This window comes from Camelina sativa, chromosome 5 (assembly GCF_030686135.1).
Source record: "Camelina sativa cultivar CO46 ecotype springtype chromosome 5, ASM3068613v1".
Lineage (NCBI taxonomy): Eukaryota > Viridiplantae > Streptophyta > Magnoliopsida > Brassicales > Brassicaceae > Camelina > Camelina sativa.
In genome coordinates, this window is record NC_141884.1 from 10,789,741 (window position 1) to 10,808,022 (window position 18,282).

The 18,282-nt window shown below is 36.2% G+C and overlaps 5 protein-coding genes across 8 annotated transcripts; 2 read left to right on the top strand and 3 right to left on the bottom strand.

Annotated features, from left to right (window-relative positions):
- The first annotated feature begins 3,906 nt into the window (after positions 1-3,906).
- LOC104786485 (uncharacterized) lies at positions 3,907-4,355 on the top strand. The gene has a single exon (XM_010511906.3). It carries the CDS (start codon positions 3,980-3,982, stop codon positions 4,190-4,192), a length of 213 nt encoding a protein of 70 aa, XP_010510208.1. The 5' UTR covers positions 3,907-3,979; the 3' UTR covers positions 4,193-4,355.
- Positions 4,356-4,455: 100 nt separating this feature from the next.
- On the bottom strand, positions 4,456-8,227 carry LOC104786486 (uncharacterized). 4 transcript variants are annotated; one of them, XR_015556673.1, is made up of 12 exons: positions 7,919-8,168; positions 7,197-7,825; positions 6,870-7,030; positions 6,541-6,601; positions 6,243-6,326; positions 5,996-6,081; positions 5,818-5,881; positions 5,514-5,726; positions 5,326-5,391; positions 5,166-5,245; positions 4,948-5,073; positions 4,456-4,858 (listed from the first exon to the last, which is right to left on the bottom strand). XR_015556673.1 is itself a non-coding variant. In XM_010511907.3 (12 exons), exons 1-11 carry the CDS (start codon positions 8,058-8,060, stop codon positions 4,962-4,964), a joined length of 1,680 nt encoding a protein of 559 aa, XP_010510209.1. In that variant the 5' UTR covers positions 8,061-8,227; the 3' UTR covers positions 4,456-4,858; positions 4,948-4,961. The 4 variants fall into 4 exon arrangements, 1 of the variants encoding a protein (XP_010510209.1); XM_010511907.3 differs by having other exon boundaries at positions 6,261-6,326; positions 7,919-8,227; XR_015556672.1 differs by lacking the exon at positions 5,514-5,726 and having other exon boundaries at positions 5,871-5,881; positions 6,261-6,326.
- Positions 8,228-8,417: 190 nt separating this feature from the next.
- LOC109133080 (uncharacterized) lies at positions 8,418-8,924 on the bottom strand. Its single transcript, XM_019245849.2, has one exon. It carries the CDS (start codon positions 8,845-8,847, stop codon positions 8,629-8,631), a length of 219 nt encoding a protein of 72 aa, XP_019101394.2. The 5' UTR covers positions 8,848-8,924; the 3' UTR covers positions 8,418-8,628.
- A 1,110-nt stretch (positions 8,925-10,034) lies between these two features.
- Positions 10,035-16,049, top strand: LOC104786487 (poly [ADP-ribose] polymerase 1). The gene is made up of 19 exons (XM_010511908.3): positions 10,035-10,494; positions 11,107-11,156; positions 11,238-11,460; positions 11,554-11,740; positions 11,850-12,132; positions 12,279-12,474; positions 12,564-12,725; positions 12,798-12,858; positions 12,939-13,002; positions 13,092-13,575; positions 13,656-13,768; positions 13,852-13,928; positions 14,036-14,196; positions 14,309-14,500; positions 14,590-14,698; positions 14,834-14,916; positions 15,033-15,170; positions 15,304-15,486; positions 15,699-16,049. Exons 1-19 carry the CDS (start codon positions 10,351-10,353, stop codon positions 15,744-15,746), a joined length of 2,958 nt encoding a protein of 985 aa, XP_010510210.1. The 5' UTR covers positions 10,035-10,350; the 3' UTR covers positions 15,747-16,049.
- LOC104786489 (LOB domain-containing protein 14) lies at positions 16,022-16,823 on the bottom strand. Its single transcript, XM_010511909.2, has 2 exons — positions 16,518-16,823; positions 16,022-16,423 (listed from the first exon to the last, which is right to left on the bottom strand). Exons 1-2 carry the CDS (start codon positions 16,794-16,796, stop codon positions 16,139-16,141), a joined length of 564 nt encoding a protein of 187 aa, XP_010510211.1. The 5' UTR covers positions 16,797-16,823; the 3' UTR covers positions 16,022-16,138.
- Between the last annotated feature and the right edge of the window lie 1,459 nt (positions 16,824-18,282).

Below are 18,282 nucleotides of genomic sequence, written 5' to 3' on the forward strand. Positions count from 1 at the left end.
GCTTTAGAAAAAGAAAAAAAGGGATCATGGATTCATTGTTCTGATGACACGAGTATATGTGTATCATTAATTAAACTTGTTTTCTTAATTTTTTTTTTAACGTGATTCGATAATTAGTGGACCTATCTATATACGCGTGCGAATTATGCAACATTTAAAAATACCTTACTCTCTCCATTTTGATTTAGGTTTTATATTGGGTACTAGGGTAAGTACCATATACCGTCATACTGATATACGCGTATGCATCTAAACTTAGTTATTAATTTGTCGTCGTTAGCTGAACTGAAGACTTAGAGTTTTAATCGTCTTGTTTAAACATAAATCTAGTAATTGCTGTCCAAACAACATAAAAAACATAAAGCTAGCTAGTAATTGATGGTTTTGTTCTTATAGGTCGACGATGTTGTGGATCTTCAGATTCATAGGATAATGTGCTATCTCGTAACTAGCGGTCTAGCACAAGGAATACGATCGATCGGTCAAACTTTTTGTTGTTGATTAATTCCATTATGTGTCGTACTGTCGTTCATATATATGTTTCAAGCCTCTTCACATATAAAAGTACATATATCCATGCTCACTTGTTTTTGTTTGTGTTCTTTTGTTGTAGTTTTGGGAGGACGACTAGCCAAACTCTTTAGGCCTTAATTATACTCCCTCCGTTTTTAATTACTTGTCATTCTAGAGGTTTTCACACATATTAAGAAAACAGATAAATGTTCTATTATACCCTTGTTAGACTATTAGAATTCTAAAAGATTTAATTTTTTATTTATTTAATAGGGGCAAATAAGATAATTTTATACTAAAAATAACATTAGAAAGCGAAAACGACAATTAAAATGAAACAAAAAATCAGGCTTAGAACGACAAGTATTTTAAAACGGAGGGAGTAACGTATATCCCCTTGCAAAAAGTACATTTTTTTCCCCTTTACTCTTCCAAAGCATCTTTGCGTTTTGCCGACAAAAAGCACTTTTCATGCAAGTATAAACTGTAATCGACTTAATGTTTTATGTTTACTTTATCATATTGAAATTTTACTATATTAAGCATAAAGCGATCGGGATGTTACAAGAAAAAAAAAAGTCGTATACCTTATGAGTTTAATAAATGATTTTCTAATCAACGTTCCAAAATGAAATTACTGCATGAATCATGATGATTCATACATGACGATGGTTCATACATGACGCGAATATGGCTTTGAATGGGAGGACAGAAAAATAGTAGATCACCTTTAATGTAGTTTTCCTATCACTGAGTTACTATTCAAGAATTTTTTTATTTTTAAAAATTAATGCAGATGAACGGTGTGTAATTCATATTTTTTTTTGTCTTTTTGTGGTAAATGCAGGAGAAATAAATGCAGATCTGATCTACAGCTTTTTTGATGCTGTTCATCCTTGATCTACACTTGAACAGCCAAATATTTGATCTATTTTTATTCTGCTTGATCTGCTTGAACCACTTAGGCCTTGAATGGAGAAAACATATCAGGCAGAACAGATCAAGTGGTTCAAGCAGATCAAGCAGAATAAAAGTAGATAAAATATTTGGTTGTTCAAGTGTAGATCAAAGATGAAAAACATCAAAAAAGCTGTAGACCAGATCTACATGTATTTCTCCTGCATTTACCACAAAAATATAAAAAAAATATGAACTACACACAGTTCATCTGCATTAATTTTTAAAAGTAGAAAAAAATTTGAATGTAACTTAGTGATAAGAGAACTACGTTAAAAGATGATATGCTATTTTTCTGTCATTCCATTCAAAGCTTTAATCTACTTAATCTGCTCCACCTGATATGCTTTCTCAATTCAAAGCCTATATATGTACTCAAAACTTACGTTTGTCCTTAGATATTTTAAGTTTTGTGGACGCTCCACCACCGTAGACCTATATAAACGCATGCAACTATGCAAGTATGCAACAATTGTAGTTTGTTTCTTATAACTCAAAATAATGTTTTATATACGCATAGTATGCATTTATATGGATACTTATATAATTAACTTCGGATGAAATATATTTTAAACACTGAATTTAAAAATAAACCTAGTAATTAACTGTTTTGCTCTATTATAGGTCGACGTTGTGGAACGAATACGATACTCATTATTCACAGTACTCGCAGTCACATGTAAAAATATGCTATCCTACCTACTTAGGAATAGAATTGGCCTGAAGTTGTCCGGTTGTCGTGTGAATAAGAACTCGTGGTGTAAGGCGAACCGAGTCGTTGTATAACTTTTTTGATTAATTCAAATAAGTGTTGTTCAAGCCGAGTGTTTCTTCACAAATAAAAGTCAATTCTCAAAAAACCCTGTGAGACCAAAATTCCCGAGTCAAATAATTAAACAAACTCTGATGTCTATCTATAATTAAACACACACACTGACACACACACACACGCAATTTTAAGTTATAACCAAAATGGATAAGAAAATAGAAAAAAAAATCAACGTAATGACGGAGTAACCCCTTCGTTTTCTACTCGGTCATTTGCATAATCTCTACCTCCACACGCATAAATTAGTTTCTTTTTACTTTACTACTAGTGAAAATGAAACCAGTGCACACACATGATATATTTTATTATAGATAAATTGAACGTGAGTATGTTTTATAACTCAGTTGGCTACATAATGATGTTTTGTTAAAGTTACGTTATTCACGTTGTGTTTAGCATCTTCAAATATTTTAACGGTAATTTTATATATTTGATGCAAAACGTAAACAAATAATCATATATTTAACTAATTTCATGTTTGAATGCTATGTGGCTATCTATTTGGAACTTTGATTTGATGGTCCACATGCTTTATAAACTTTTGATAAATCAATCCTTTGAAAGTTTTGATGGATTTTCAATATATGGATTTTTTATTAGTAACTTTTTACCAATGTGATATGTATTAGTATTACCAATTATATGTGTCAGTGTCACCTACCAACGATACAACAAAATGATACCAAATCTGCATCACAATACAAATGGTACGGTAAAAAAAGTGGCGGCACATGCAGTTGTAAAGTTGTAGTGCACAGGAAAATTTTAAATCAGAAGTGACGGTATATTGTGATCTTTCTCGTTGTCATGTTACAAAGTGCATTCTTATATTTGACGATAAATCAAGCAATAATTTCTCGTCATTACGTACATTTAGAAGAAAAAGGATTAAAGAAAAATTTATCATTACATCAATATTCATCCTACAGAATATAAACATATTATGGGGATTTAATAACTCGAAAAGTTAAATTTTACGTACAAAAATTAGAGTGCATTTGTCAACAAGATAATATTTTTATTTATTTATTATTTTTTTTGTTTTGCAGTATTTAACAACTAAGTACATTTTTCGCAGTACGTTTCGGAGTACGTTTTCAACAACTAACCACCATATATATCATTAACAATGGTTTCTTTCAGAATAAAGTTTCAGCAGAAGCTATATCAACTTAAAAAAAAAAAAAATTAAACACTTAATACTTTTGTTAAAGATGAGCGTCTAAAAATATCTCTCTCGAAAGAGTATCGATTTTCACTTTATCACGAAAAGAGATATTTGCATCCCACTACTAAAATCAAAAGCAGAATTTGGTTAGAGACTGAGGTAGCTAGGGCCAAGTCTTGTAGTATATTTTTAGCAAAAGCTCATGGTGGACTTGGCCAAACCGTGTATTAGTGAATTTTCTATTTAAATTTGGTTCAAATTGTTGAAAACGTACGAATTCTTTTGTTAGTAAAGTCAAAGTCAAAGTTCATATATGTGTGTGTGTGTATACATAAACATAAGATAGTGAGACCAATCTTGCACAAGTCAAACAATGACATCTCTGAAACCTTATAAATACGAGTCATAATCAAATCAATTACACATACTAAACAAAAAAGTCCCTACAACTCACCAATAGAAAGCTCATTTTTGTTTATGTTTCTCATTCAAGAAAACATTAAATTCAAAGCATGATGAAGAAACAATTGGTTGTCATAATTATTTTAGTTGTTATGTTCGTTGTTTTCTTGGACGCTACGCAAGTTGAAGCCATGAGGCCTTTCCCGGAGACCGTCGATGAGATCGGGCTTCTGTTTCAGGCGCTGCAAAGAGGTCCGGTCCGTGGCTCTGGTCGGAACGGTTGCACCAATATACCTCGCGGGAAAGGCAGATGCCATAACTGAGAGCTGTCACACGAATCTTTTTTCATCTTCATCATTCTTTGATTCTAATTTTGTGTCCACATTTGTGTGTTACGTACATAAATTACATTTACGTACTTAAACGATAGCTTTAGACTTCGTTTCATGTAAATCAATTTTAATCAACTGAAATTTAATTGGTTTATTAGCGTGTGTACTCTATTATACTAACATCTTTTTCACAATTCACTAATTGGTCAAGAAAATGGCATTTTGAGAAACGAACGTAATAATCAATCAAAAAATTTCTGGTTGAAGAACCTTTTTATTGGACTTTTGGGCTTGGAAAGGTAGACAATACAGTGAATAATTTAATTCAAGTATTTGACTTATATAATTTAACCTGAAAAATCACATAAACACAGCAACAAGCGCTTTATATACAGCGTCTGAAGAGAAAGCCGTTCTCATGGCAATGTATTCTATTCCCACTTACACGATTACACCGTTCTGTATAGCCGAAGGTCTTTCCCTCCGACGTCTCTTCTTGATGTGACTTTTACTTAAAGTCAGACCTTGACGGCAACAAAAAAACAACGCCCCTTTATGTTTCCTACTTGACGGTAAAATATGAATCCGATATGCTTTGGTCAGGGATTTACGCGCACAAGATACTTAGAGTTCATCAATGTTCCTGTGAAAATAAACCTGCATTGATGTGTGGAACTTGGGATAATTAGCTTTATCAGTAGCAGGAACAGCAAGAGATAGAAACAGAGCATGTAAGGCGTGTGTACCTGTGTGAAACTGTCTATGTTCTGTAGCCAAGCATCAAATGCTTGTAATAACGACCCCGGATGATCCGTTGCCACCAGTATTTGGTTGAGCTCCAGTAACTCATCTGCATTCGCTCTTGGATGAGCCTGTAACGCAAACCACTCGGGTGTGTGAGGATCCAAAAAACGCAGAGATTTATAAGAGCAGATCCATGTGAGAAGGAAAAAAGATTGCTCACCATCTAACAAGGCATCTTTTAATGCCTTGAGATATAGGCCGAAAAAATGATGGATCTCGCTGAGTATACAGTATTCCAACCTAAAACAGAATCAACCCTTTTTAGTAAAATGGCTCGCGGAATTAATGTCTACAGATAAAGAAACGACAGATCTTATTACCTCAACCAATGCCATAGCAGAAGGGTCTTCAAAGATCTCAAGGCTATAGTCACCCAGATAATTTACCTATTTAACAATTGACGCTTATAGATTATCAGTGATGCTATAATCATTGGTTTCATGTATAATAAGGTAAAACTGATAAAAGTTCAGGTTTAATTCCATTAAGGGTCTAGAAGAGTAGGTACCGCTAATTCTGTATTGATAAGAGCTTGGACAAAATCCATCAGCTGAATCTTAGCCCACTCAGAGTTCAAAACAGGATCCTCGGTACGCGGAGGATGCCTCCATGCAGCACCAAAACGTAATTTCTCAGACGGAATGCTTCCTTTTCGTGCATCACTGGCATACCGTTGCAGCCGCAACATAGCTTTTTCCATTGCAGGGTTAACCACAGCAACCTATACAAGAAAACACATTGCAACAAATTAACGGTTACTTAAATGTGTAATTTGAAAGCAATTGCAAGCAATAAGTTTTAAGTGAGCTTACTTGTAAATATGCCAAGTATGCATCTATAATATCTTCAATTGTACCTGCTTTACTTCCCATCAAACTGATAAAAAACAATTTGGGTCACTTTTGAAAAACGAAAAATGGGGCTTTGACACATTTTGAGGACACAAAAACATATAAAGAATAAAAGCAAAAGAAAGCAGGGAACCATTACCTTTGGTAATGATTACTCTGCTTAAGCGCATAAAGCTCGAATAGATGCCGAGAATTGGCACCAAGAACATCCGCAATGATAGTCCACTACAATTTCAACATTATGTTAAAAGTCCAATATTATAGACAGCAAAGTAAGCAGATAGCTTTTAGCAGAAATCAACCTTTCTGGTTTGACATTGTTAGGATTTAGAGCCGTCACACTAGTTTTCAATATTATGGTTTCACTAAACAAGCAGTGCCATTACCTACAATAATTTTCTCACCTCCGAAGCACTGAAGTAATCAGGAACCATGTGTAATTTGGCTTCTTGGGGAGTCCATCCAAATGTCTACAAATGAAAAAAAAGCCAAAATGCAACATCAAAAGGTAGAATGCGGAAAAATAAGAAACCTCAATTCTTATGTTAATATGAACTCTTGAATCGGAAATAAATGAAGGGTGAGACTAAAAAACTCTACATTATATACCAAATTACCAATACATGTTCACACATATGCATACAGAAGTCTATAGTTAAATGTAGATATATGTGTAGCTTCTACCTCACGAGAGATGAAAATGTCTGGAAACCCGAAGTCAACAAAGGCTTGGTAAGAGTAGTAGCTGTCAGGATACAAATTATTATACATCAGCGAAAATGATAAAAATAGTTTCAAAATAAAAGACATAGGTAGGAGTCAAGTTCACAGGGGAAAATGACTATCAAGAAATTCTGTAATTAAATGACATGTAACAAAGTAATACACGTCCGAGACAATATTCTCGTCTAGTGTTTATAAACTTAAATGGAGCTACGAGACCAAGTAATCATCAAATAGTAACAGCTTGTACTTATAAACCCCAAAAAGGCAAAGAAAAAAATAGGACCAACCTATCTGAAGTCACAAATAGGACAGGTAGACAGCGGTCATTTGCACCTAACGCTATTATTCTCCATACAAGATTGTCATGGTACACTGACGCTGAGACTGTTGAATCATCAGTCTGAATAGCACTCTTCAAGATCTCAATGTTGTTTAAGACCAGCTTAGGCTGCCAAGTGATACAAGAATCAACGACAAACAAAACTAAGCCAACATTACTTAAAGCACAAAGCAACATCAACAGTTGGCAAAAATGTTTGTTTCTAGATGATACAGCCACTGTTTAAACTACTTATTGAGATCAAGAAAAGTTTAGTACTTATCAATTTCATTACCTGGAAGAAACCAATCTCTGCAGCTTGTGACAACAACTCGAGCATTAGCAACGGCCAGTCAGTACAAGAATTAGCTAAAGTTCTGGAAAACCCATTAGTTCGATTAAGATGAGCAATGGCATTAGCTCTCCAACCCTGATGCACCTTAATGACCTCTTTGGCCAATCTTAACGCAAAGGCAGTCTCTCTATAATACGAAGCCTCTTCTACAGACAAGCTATCACCTTTCTCTTCCAATTCGAGCAACCCATCAATCTCATCGGCATTTCGTCGAACAGATAGCGCATACACTGCCCGTTCCCAAAGAAACGAGATCGAGACTTTCTCTGGAACGGCAATGTTATAGCCCTGAAGTATACGGCGAAGTGCGGTGTTAAGACCATACCATTTGTTCATAGTAGTGAAGATCTGCTGCGAGCTTATACTCCCAAGTTTGATAGCTTTGTGGCTCATGGATTCAAGACAGTTCTCGAGCTGGGTTTTGCAATTAGACAACAATGGTGGGTCAACACTGGTCCAAGACGTCCATGGATAGGATTGGTGATGATCTGGGTGGTGTTCGGTGATCGATTGCGCAAAATCTACATAGCCGGCGATGTGAGGCCCTTTGTTCCAGTCTCCGAGTAGACCTAAAAAAGAATTGAGATCGAAACAATTCAAAGCTACGATCTTTTGAAATTGAGAAATTGGGAAAATTTAGGGATTTGGGATGGTGGAGTTACGATTAAGAATAAGGGTGGTTTTGCCAACACCACGAGGACCATGGAGGATGAGCGGCTGAGGAACACGGTGGCGTTGGACATGGTTGTTGAGAACTGTCTCTAGAAGTGGCCTTGGAATTATCTTCCAAGGTTTATTCACCATTTCTTCTAACTCCTACTTCTTCTTCGTCTTTGCCTTGATAGCTCGATCAGTGTATGGGGTTTAGGGACACTCCCAAATCTCGGGAAAATGTTTCAATCGAAAGGGTTTAAGCGTTTCAGGATCTCTCTCTAGTTTAAGGAAGAACATAATTCAAATCGAACCAATCTGAACCGGGTTTGTTCTTCTATTCGGTTTAATTGGATACGAATTATACTGAGAAAACCAAATTAACGTAACCGGAACTGGTTAATTTCTTCGTTTTGATTTACTTGAGAAATTTGATCCAAAGTTATAACTAGTAAAAGTGAATCACAGACTTAATTGGTAGACCGTAGACTCCAGTAAATCTACGCATAATTTATTTCACAAATTTGCTAATAAAAATTTATTAACTTTCGTAATTTCTATAAGCCAATGAAACATGTATTTGCTTTCATAGCTCTGTTGGTACAAGAAAAGTTAAAAGTATTATTTCTCGTGTACAAGAAAAATGAATAAATAAATAAATAGTCCAACTCCACCCATAGACCAAATTTGGGTATTGGGATAAAGCTTCACGTGAGGGAGATCATCCGCGGCACGACCCTGGGCTACCTTTGGGTATGTTTGAGCATTCGTTAGGACCAGACCCAGGGACCGAACCCTTTTGTAACGACTCAAACACGAACCGGATATCACTATGGAAGGCGGTTCGTAACAGCCTCGTCGCTCCTACTTGTGTGGAGTCCAAAAAAACCATTAACAAGGCAACCAAAATTACTCCAACTATCACTTGCTTCCTCATCATCACTATAACTTTGTAGTCGTCTCTCTTGAACTTTAAAAACAAAACAAAAAATACAAATGTGTTTATTGGTAAGGTCGTTTACTCCCTTGTGTGGCATTGAAGATGTAAGTTTGAGTTCTATATATAGAGAGAGAGAGAGCTAGGAGGGGTTTTGGTTTGTTGGTTGGTCATAACACTGACTAAACAATATTCTTAAGGATTGACTTTTACTTGGAAAGAAATGGTTTTCAACATTTGAACTAGAAAATAAATATTTGAGATATTTGATCAATCAAGTTAACATATAACACGCTTTATGACTTGGACTCCAAGATTTCTTGCTCTCACCGAAGGTGTCTTGAAAAGACACGCCGGTGGATGTGATCTCGGGTCGAGTTGACTTCTACTATCCGTTTTGGTTTTCCCAAATGGTAATCAATCAATTTGATGTTTTGTTTTGCCTCTGGTAGTCTGGATTATATCGCACAGGCCGGAATAAAGTTAGTAATGTAAACCGGAGTAATATTATTTTTACACCTTGTAGATGTTTTATGACAAATCTTATATAGGACTACTACTATCCAAATATTTGTGTCCATCATGAGTCATGACCATGAGTTGTTGAATATTTGGTTATCAACAAACACATAGATAGACAAACAAATTCGGAGCCGGCCATCATTGACACGAGTTATGCGAGATAACAAGTTAGACAATAAAGTCTTGAAGGGTGATTCTCTCATGAAGCTAAATTCTTTTCTCTATGCAGTAGTATTATCTAATGCTTAATTTTAATAGACGCATTTGATGTAAGAATGTTGTTTTTTTTTTTTTCTAAAGATGTTAGGGCAATTCTCACAAATAGCACACATATATAAGTTTTATTTACAAATTTAACATATCATCTAAAGTTAAAAAAATACCAACATGTTTCAAAATTAAATCCTAAACCCTACATGTAAAAATGTTATTCTTTTTAGTTGAATAAATTTTACATTCATTCAAAATAAAAATTGTCTCAGTGTTATTTTTTTCTTTCAAAAAACAAATTATAATCCTCATTTTATGCCCATCATATTATGTCTACTCTACGTTAGTATTATTATTTTTGTTTGTGTCAAAGACAGAAAATGACAGATACTATTGGTTAATCATATCTAAAACAAAAATTTGATAATCATATTGCATAAGCGTTGGAAATGAACTATAAATCGAATTTAATAAATTTCTGATATCACGATATTAAAGATTAGGAGTAAATAATAGTAATTAAAAGCATTATCGAGTGATTAAAAAAAGATCAAGAAGCAGCTTTTAGGGTGAAAAAGGGTTAAACGGTAGAAACCCAATCTGTAAAGCCGTCGCCGAGAAGCCCACTCTCTCTCACCTGAAAACATTCCTCAACACCGTCGTCATAATCAATTCATCATCATATTGGAGAGAAGGTATATGTATAAATAGTCTTCTCCTCCTCCTCACACACACTTTCCCACTGGTGTTACCGGAGAAAGGGAATTAAGAGCAATGGCGAGTCCACATAAGCCGTGGAGGGCAGAGTATGCTAAGTCTTCAAGGTCTTCATGCAAGACTTGCAAGTCCGCCATTACCAAGGAGACCTTTCGTCTTGGAAAGTTAGTTCAAGCCTCTCAATTTGACGGCGTCATGCCTGTACGACTCTCTCTCTCTCTCTCTCTCTCTCTAAACTTGGACCCGTCTCTTTACTATACTCTTGTGCTTGTTACTGTGGATTCTACTTGTTCTAATGCTTCTTTATGGTTGTCGAATCACAAAGTTATTTCCTTTTAGGGTTTTTGTGAGGTAAATTTGGTTCTTTTTCGTTGAAATTGGCGTTCTGTGAGGGTTTTATTTTATTCATTCTGCTTCTGCTTAGCTCTGGGACTACTTTTGGGTGTCAAGCTTGCCTTTTTCTGTTTTGTTACTTCTGAACAAGCTTTTCATTCTACTCCTCTATGCCTAATTGAATGTGATAAATCAGCTATTGAAGCTATTGTAGCCACTTTTCAGTTTATATAGTAGTTGATGTTGGCTAAATGGTTCGTGCTTTTTGCAATGACATATGTGAACTGCTATTTTCTGGAATGTCAAAGATCATTCTTCTCTTGTTCATTTAACTTGGAACCTTTAAAACATTGTCTTACTTCCTTCTTCCTGCTCTGCTTAACTTTCCCATTTTGATTATATGTTGCTTTAAGCTCCAGTGGACATAAAGTTTTCATTAACTGATAGTATCCTCTCTGTACTTTTGTATTTCTCACACAGATGTGGAACCATGCTAGTTGTATACTGAAGAAAACGAAGCAGATAAAATCGTATGTGAAAATCAATATCTCTTAGTGAATATATTAAAAGTGTTCAGCTATCAACCCTATTTTTTCTCTTTGTTTTGCTAGAGTTGATGATGTTGAAGGCATAGAATCACTTCGCTGGGAAGATCAGGAAAAGATTAGAAAATATGTCGAATCTGGAGCAGGGAATAGCACAAGCGCCAGCACCAGCACAAGCACAAGCACGAGCAGTACCGCTAACAGTGCCAAACTAGAATATGGGATTGAAGTGTCACAAACTTCTCGTGCCGGTTGCAGAAAATGTAGCGAAAAGATCTTGAAAGGAGAGGTAAGGTGTTGTTCTTCATCTGCCATAGTTGTAGCAATTTATATGAACTGGTCCTCATGCATTAGGGTTATTGGTATGTTTTTTTTCTTCCAGGTACGTATATTCTCTAAACCTGAAGGCCCCGGTAACAAGGGTTTGATGTGGCATCACGCAAAATGTTTCCTTGAAATGTCTTCCTCCACTGAACTGGAAAGTTTGTCTGGATGGAGAAGCATACCAGACTCAGACCAAGAAGCTCTTCTCCCCTTAGTGAAGAAAACTTTGCCAGCAGCTAAAACTGGTAAGAGTCTTGAGGTGGTAATGCATTGAGTTCCTTGTTACAGAACCCTGATTTGCAGTATTATAGTCTGATGGCTTTCTGTTAATTTCTTTTGGCACAACTGGGACAGAGACAGCAGAAGCACGTCAAACAAATCCAAAAGCAGGCACAAAACGAAGAAACGATTCTGGTGATAATGAGAAGTCGAAACTGGCAAAAACTAGTTTTGACATGACTACAAGCGGTGCTTTACAACCTTGTAGCACAGAAAGGGTAATGGAGGCTCAAACTAAGGAATTGTGGGACCTGAAGGATGATCTTAAAAAATATGTAACATCAGCCGAGTTGCGGGAAATGCTTGAAATAAATGAACAAAGTACAAGAGGATCAGAACTTGATCTGCGTGATAAATGGTAAATAACATTGCGAAGCTGTCTGGAAGAGACATTCTGAAATGTTGTCTGTTTTATTTCTGTTACTGTTGTGTGGATATTCTTAATGTGGATTAAAAACTCTGATACGTAATCATTTCCTGACCTCTCTGATTGTTTCTTTTTAGTGCTGATGGCATGATGTTTGGTCCACTCGCCCTCTGCCCAATTTGCTCTGGTCATCTTTCCTTTTCTGGAGGACTTTACCGATGTCATGGGTACATCTCGGAATGGAGCAAATGTTCTCATTCCACTTTGGATCCAGACCACATCAAAGGGAAGTGGAAGATTCCAGAAGGAACAGAGAATCAGTTCCTTCTGAAGGTAAATCAGCCAGTTTGTAGAGTTGATATTGGTCAGATGTGGTGTATATTACTCATGAAGTTAATATTTTTCTTTCTGATTCCTTGCAGTGGAATAAGTCTCAAAAGAGTGTGAAGCCAAAACGTATACTGCGCCCTGTATCGTCTGGTGAGACGTCTCAGGGTCAAGGTTCTAAAGATGCAGCTGACTCCTCAAGGAGTGAAAAGCTATCAGATCTTAAAGTTTCAGTTGATGGAGATACTAAGGAACGCGTATGTCCTTCTGTCAAAAGTTATAATTTAAATTATCTTTGCACTTCATTGCTTGATGGGATCATTTTGCAGCAAGCATGGAAGAATAAAATCGAGGAAGCTGGTGCAGAGTTTCATGCGAATGTTAAAAAAGGTATGTTTACTCGATTGTTTAGTTTAGCCTATTGTGAAAGTATTTTTAGCTTTTGAATATATCTGTTTCACAATTTGCAGGTACAAGCTGTTTGGTTGTCTGTGGACCGACAGGTGTCCGAGATGCTGAAATGAGAAAGGCAAGGTAGGAGAAGGCCTTTATTTTGCTGATACTCTTTAACTCATCACACTCTTTGCTCTCATTTTTAACGTTGGTGTTGATATATGTGTCAGGAGGATGAAAGTGGCTATCGTGAGAGAAGATTATTTGGTTGACTGTTTAAAAAAACAGAGGAAACTTCCATTGGACAAGTACAAAATTGAAGACACTAGTGAGAGCCTGGTCACTGTTAAAGTAAAAGGGCGAAGCGCTGTGCACGAAGCGTCTGGCCTCCAAGAGCACTGTCACATTCTTGAAGATGGGAACAGTATCTATAACACAACTCTGAGCATGTCCGATCTTTCTACCGGTATCAATAGTTATTATATACTCCAGATAATCCAAGAAGATAAAGGTTCAGATTGCTACGTATTTCGTAAATGGGGCCGAGTTGGAAATGAAAAGATTGGTGGTAACAAAATGGAAGAAATGTCAAAGTCTGATGCGGTTCATGAGTTCAAACGTCTATTTCTTGAAAAGACTGGAAACTCATGGGAATCTTGGGAACAAAAAACAAATTTCCAGAAACAACCTGGAAGATTTCTCCCGTTGGACATTGTAAGCATCATATCTTTGTATCTTCAGATTCTCTTATTTTCTTAAATCATTCATAAACTAATTTGTATCTTATGTTTCAGGATTATGGAGTAAACAAGCAAGTAGCCAAAAAAGAGCCAGTTCAGACCAGTAGCAACCTTGCTCCTCCATTGATAGAATTGATGAAGATGCTTTTTGATGTGGAAACTTACAGGTTAGAAACTTATTTGCCATTGTCTTCCTCGCCTCTCCTCTCCCTAGAAACTGCCTTAAGTAACTTAATACATACTTTGTCAGATCTGCTATGATGGAGTTCGAGATAAATATGTCAGAGATGCCACTAGGGAAACTCAGCAAACATAATATACAGAAGGGTAACTCTTACTTGTCCAGTTTTAGTTTGTTTGTTTCTAATAAATAATGAATCATGGTTCTACATCACATTTCTATATATTGTTTTTTCTTGTTTGGTCTTCTATAGGTTTTGAGGCATTGACAGAGATACAGAAGCTATTGACTGAGAGCTACCCCCAGCCTTCTACCAAAGAAAGCTTGCTTGTTGATGCTAGTAATAGATTTTTTACGATGATCCCTTCTATTCATCCTCGTATTATCCGTGATGAAGATGACTTTAAGTCTAAGGTACTCGCCGTGAAACAAATACCTTGGTGTTGTTTTTAACCTTGATCTTTTTTTTTGTTTATTTTTGTTTTTCCTTGCGTTACCAAAAAAGTATTGTATCTGTTTGTCGCAGGTGAAAATGCTCGAGGCTCTGCAGGATATAGAAATAGCTTCAAGATTAGTAGGATTTGATGTTGATAGCACCGAATCTCTTGACGATAAATACAAGAAGCTGCATTGTGATATTTCACCACTTCCTCATGATAGTGAAGATTACCGATTAATCGAGAAGTATCTTAACACAACTCATGCCCCAACACATACAGTGAGTTCCACTTCCTTATTATATATATATTTTTTATGTTTGCTTATCATAATTTTTCTAATTCAATTTCTGGTTATTGGATTTGTCAGGAGTGGAGTCTTGAACTGGAGGAGGTTTTTGCTCTTGAAAGAGAAGGAGAGTTTGATAAATATGCTCCTTACAGGGAAAAACTTGGCAATAAGATGCTCCTATGGCATGGTAAGCAAGCTGCAACCAGCCACACTTGGATAGTTTGGAAGCAGATACAAGAAATATTGATTTCTATTTTGGTTGATTATATTTATGTCTGAATGTCTGATCCCTTGGTTTAAACGTAAATAACTTTGCTCTCAGGTTCTCGATTAACGAATTTTGTTGGAATTCTGAACCAAGGACTAAGAATTGCGCCGCCAGAAGCTCCTGCTACTGGCTACATGGTTAGTACTCTCTGTGTGTCTATGCTTGTGTGGTTCTCATCAATTGAGGGATTTTGCTATCTAGTTAACTTGTTGGAGGTTCTGAAGTCTAACTTCTTGAAATTCCTGTGTTTCAGTTTGGAAAGGGGATATACTTCGCTGACCTTGTTAGTAAAAGTGCTCAGTACTGCTACACGTGTAAGAAAAACCCGGTGGGTCTAATGCTTTTGAGTGAAGTTGCATTGGGAGAAATACACGAGTTAACAAAAGCTACGGTGAGCCCATATTGCAATTTTCTAGGATACGATACATTAAACATTAAGTCCTTATCTTGAGACTTTAGGCACAACATCAAATATTTCTTACCTCTGTAATATGACTGTTTCTCTTATGTCCACAATTCTTTAGTACATGGATAAACCTCCGAGAGGAAAACACTCGACCAAAGGGCTTGGCAAGAAAGTGCCTCAAGATTCAGAATTTGCCAAGTGGAGAGGTGATGTGACTGTTCCTTGTGGAAAACCTGTTTCATCGAAGGTCAAGGCTTCTGAGCTTATGTACAACGAGTATATCGTCTACAATACAGCTCAGGTAACTTCTGTTTCCTTTCCTTGTTCCTTTCACCCATTTACAATGGGATAGGTTACAAACACTATCCTCTTCGTGTCTGTTTGGGTAATTGGAATGAGAAGTAATAAATCATTTAGAACGCTCATACTTCAGATATCATTTTTGCTACACACACTGTGACTCATTCTTATGGTGTGTACATATCTGACAAATATTACTTTGTCTATGGACAGGTGAAGTTGCAGTACTTGTTGAAAGTAAGATTTAAGCACAAGAAATGAGCTCGAAACCAAACAGGACGACATAACTTTTGTTAACTAAATGTCTTGGGAGTTCGAATCCAACACGAAGACTTAACTGTTGTAAATAGTCTATTAGGTTATCGAATCCAATCACAGATTTTGTCTCTCTGGCTTTGTAGATGTGGCTGGCTTTAAAACAGTGTGCACTACATTTTGTTATGCTTTCTCTCTGTTATGACTCTTTTTGGTCTTAGAACACTTGTTCAGATCTGATGTTGTTGTTTCTATGAAAGATCATGGAAGAAATGGTAATCTCAAAGAGAAAAGGGTTGCCTGATCCAATCTCTGCTATGAAAAATGTTGAAAAGTGGATAGAAAGAAGATTCTAGAAGAATTTAAAGTTCAATCTCTGACAAAATAGTCACTTGTACTCATACAGACCAAGGAAAATTGGCCTCCTGGAAGTAAAGAGATTCATTTGAGCTACAGAGCGACTCATTCCGCTCCATGGATCGCTCATGTTCGTGTGTAGCACCACTCACTGGGTTAAGGTCCGAGTCCAAGAATTCTTGGTGAAACCAATTGTGAAGATCTTGTGGCATTTGTTGAGCAAGAACCTTTTCTTGTTGCTTCAGATTGCAACTAGGATCCTCTTGAGGAAACCTTCTAGAAGCTTCTTCTCTAAGTAGGACCACTTGTGCTTGTAGACTAACAACCTAAAAGTAGGTGATCTTACTTGTAAGTACACTAGAGATGATGAAGCAAAAGACCAAAAACAGTTTACATATAAATCATCCTAGGCAAAAGTACCTGTTGCTGGAGGGAGAAGATTTGGGAGACGCATCCGTAAATAGGATCATGGAGACGAGAGTGAGCCTCGTAAGAGATGGTTCGTACGGCGTCACACCGGTCATGGTCAGGGAGATGAGAAATGAGCTTAGAGAAGTTGCTGGCTCCAAACACTTTGTGAATGGCTGCAAAATTAGAAGATCCTTCCTCGTAGCAAAAATATGGTGCAAATACACAACCTTCTACACATTTCCTACGCAAGAACTTGCATCCTCCACATGGTGAACCTAAACCTCCCATACTCAAATGTAATGATCTAATTATTAACGAAATGTTAGCTTTGAAGAAGATTAATACTACTAATGACACTATTATATACTACTAAAGAACTATAGTGGGATTTATGATAATCCAAGTTGTTATTTACATATTTGTCTCTCTAATGGCGTACAATTACAATACAATTCCAGCTTTTTATTTTCCCTCAAGTTAATATACATTGTAAAATATCCTTTTTAATATAACGTCATAATATATAATTGTGTTTAAACGTTTGAGGAGGAGAATATTCTTAGAAAATAGTTGAGAGAACCCTATTAATATTTGGATCCGATCGTATGAGAGATTTGGTTGACGTATAGGACAAAACAATGAGTAAACATGAACCAAACCCAAGTTGCTTTTTGTTGTGGTCATAGCACTCTTGATTTATTGTTTACTTGTATTTTTTCTTGATAATTTAGTATAGAGGTTGCATTTAATGTTTGTTTAGTTCGCTTTCTGTGTAAATGGTGCAAATTATATAAGTTAATGTTGCTGCATTCTTAATGAATACGAAAGTGAACTATGTAATACTTAACAAGAATATGTAACTGTATACAGAAATGGGACAAGGTAACTCAAGTAGATTTGCAACCTTTGCTATGCTCAGTCACAGTTTCTATCAGACTTTACAGACTAAAAAAATAGAAACCCATGATTATCCAGCCCACATAGTAATCATGAATCATGATTATCAACACAAATATTCCCAAAATAATTGATCAAGTACAAAAGTTAATTATTCGAAAATAATGAACAACTGATAGTGGATTCATGACTTAATGTTGGTTTAGTGGAGATTAAAAATAGTAAGAAAAATAAAGTTTGAAGATTGATGTTTGCCATCTTTAGAGTTGCTTTTTTAGCTTTTATCTTTGTGTTTAGGACTTAAGGTATCCTAAGTTGTGTCTAGCTTTCTTTGAATCTATGATTCGTCAAACAACTCTCATAAGACATATCGGCCGTGCACATCGATCAAGTGCAGACCAGTCCAAGGTCCCTGGAGCCAACTATATTAATATTACCCACATCGAACAGCTATCTCGGTCATAGGACCACCAATCCACCCAAACAAAGCATCCGACCAGCAGCGAATCCATTACATGAGTGATCGATCCAAATCACAGTCCACCTGATCCGGAAGTTGCATCAGTCATAGCATTGGCCATCACTTCTCCCTTCATGACCGAAAATATATTATTGATCTATGAAACTTTCATTAGTGTTTGCATTTACACGTTACAAATCCTTTTCGAGTGGGAAAATAATGATGAGCTTGTTCTTTAATTGATGTAACCCGAACATTGCACTTGAGAGGTTACAGAGATCAACGTTTGTCAATAACTTTCACAGCGTCTAGTTATTGAAGACTAATGACGAATACTGCACCGGTCAGGATTTGAAACGAACGAAACTATACAAGTGGTAATCAAACTTAATCGCTCTTCAAAGATCACTCGAAGAT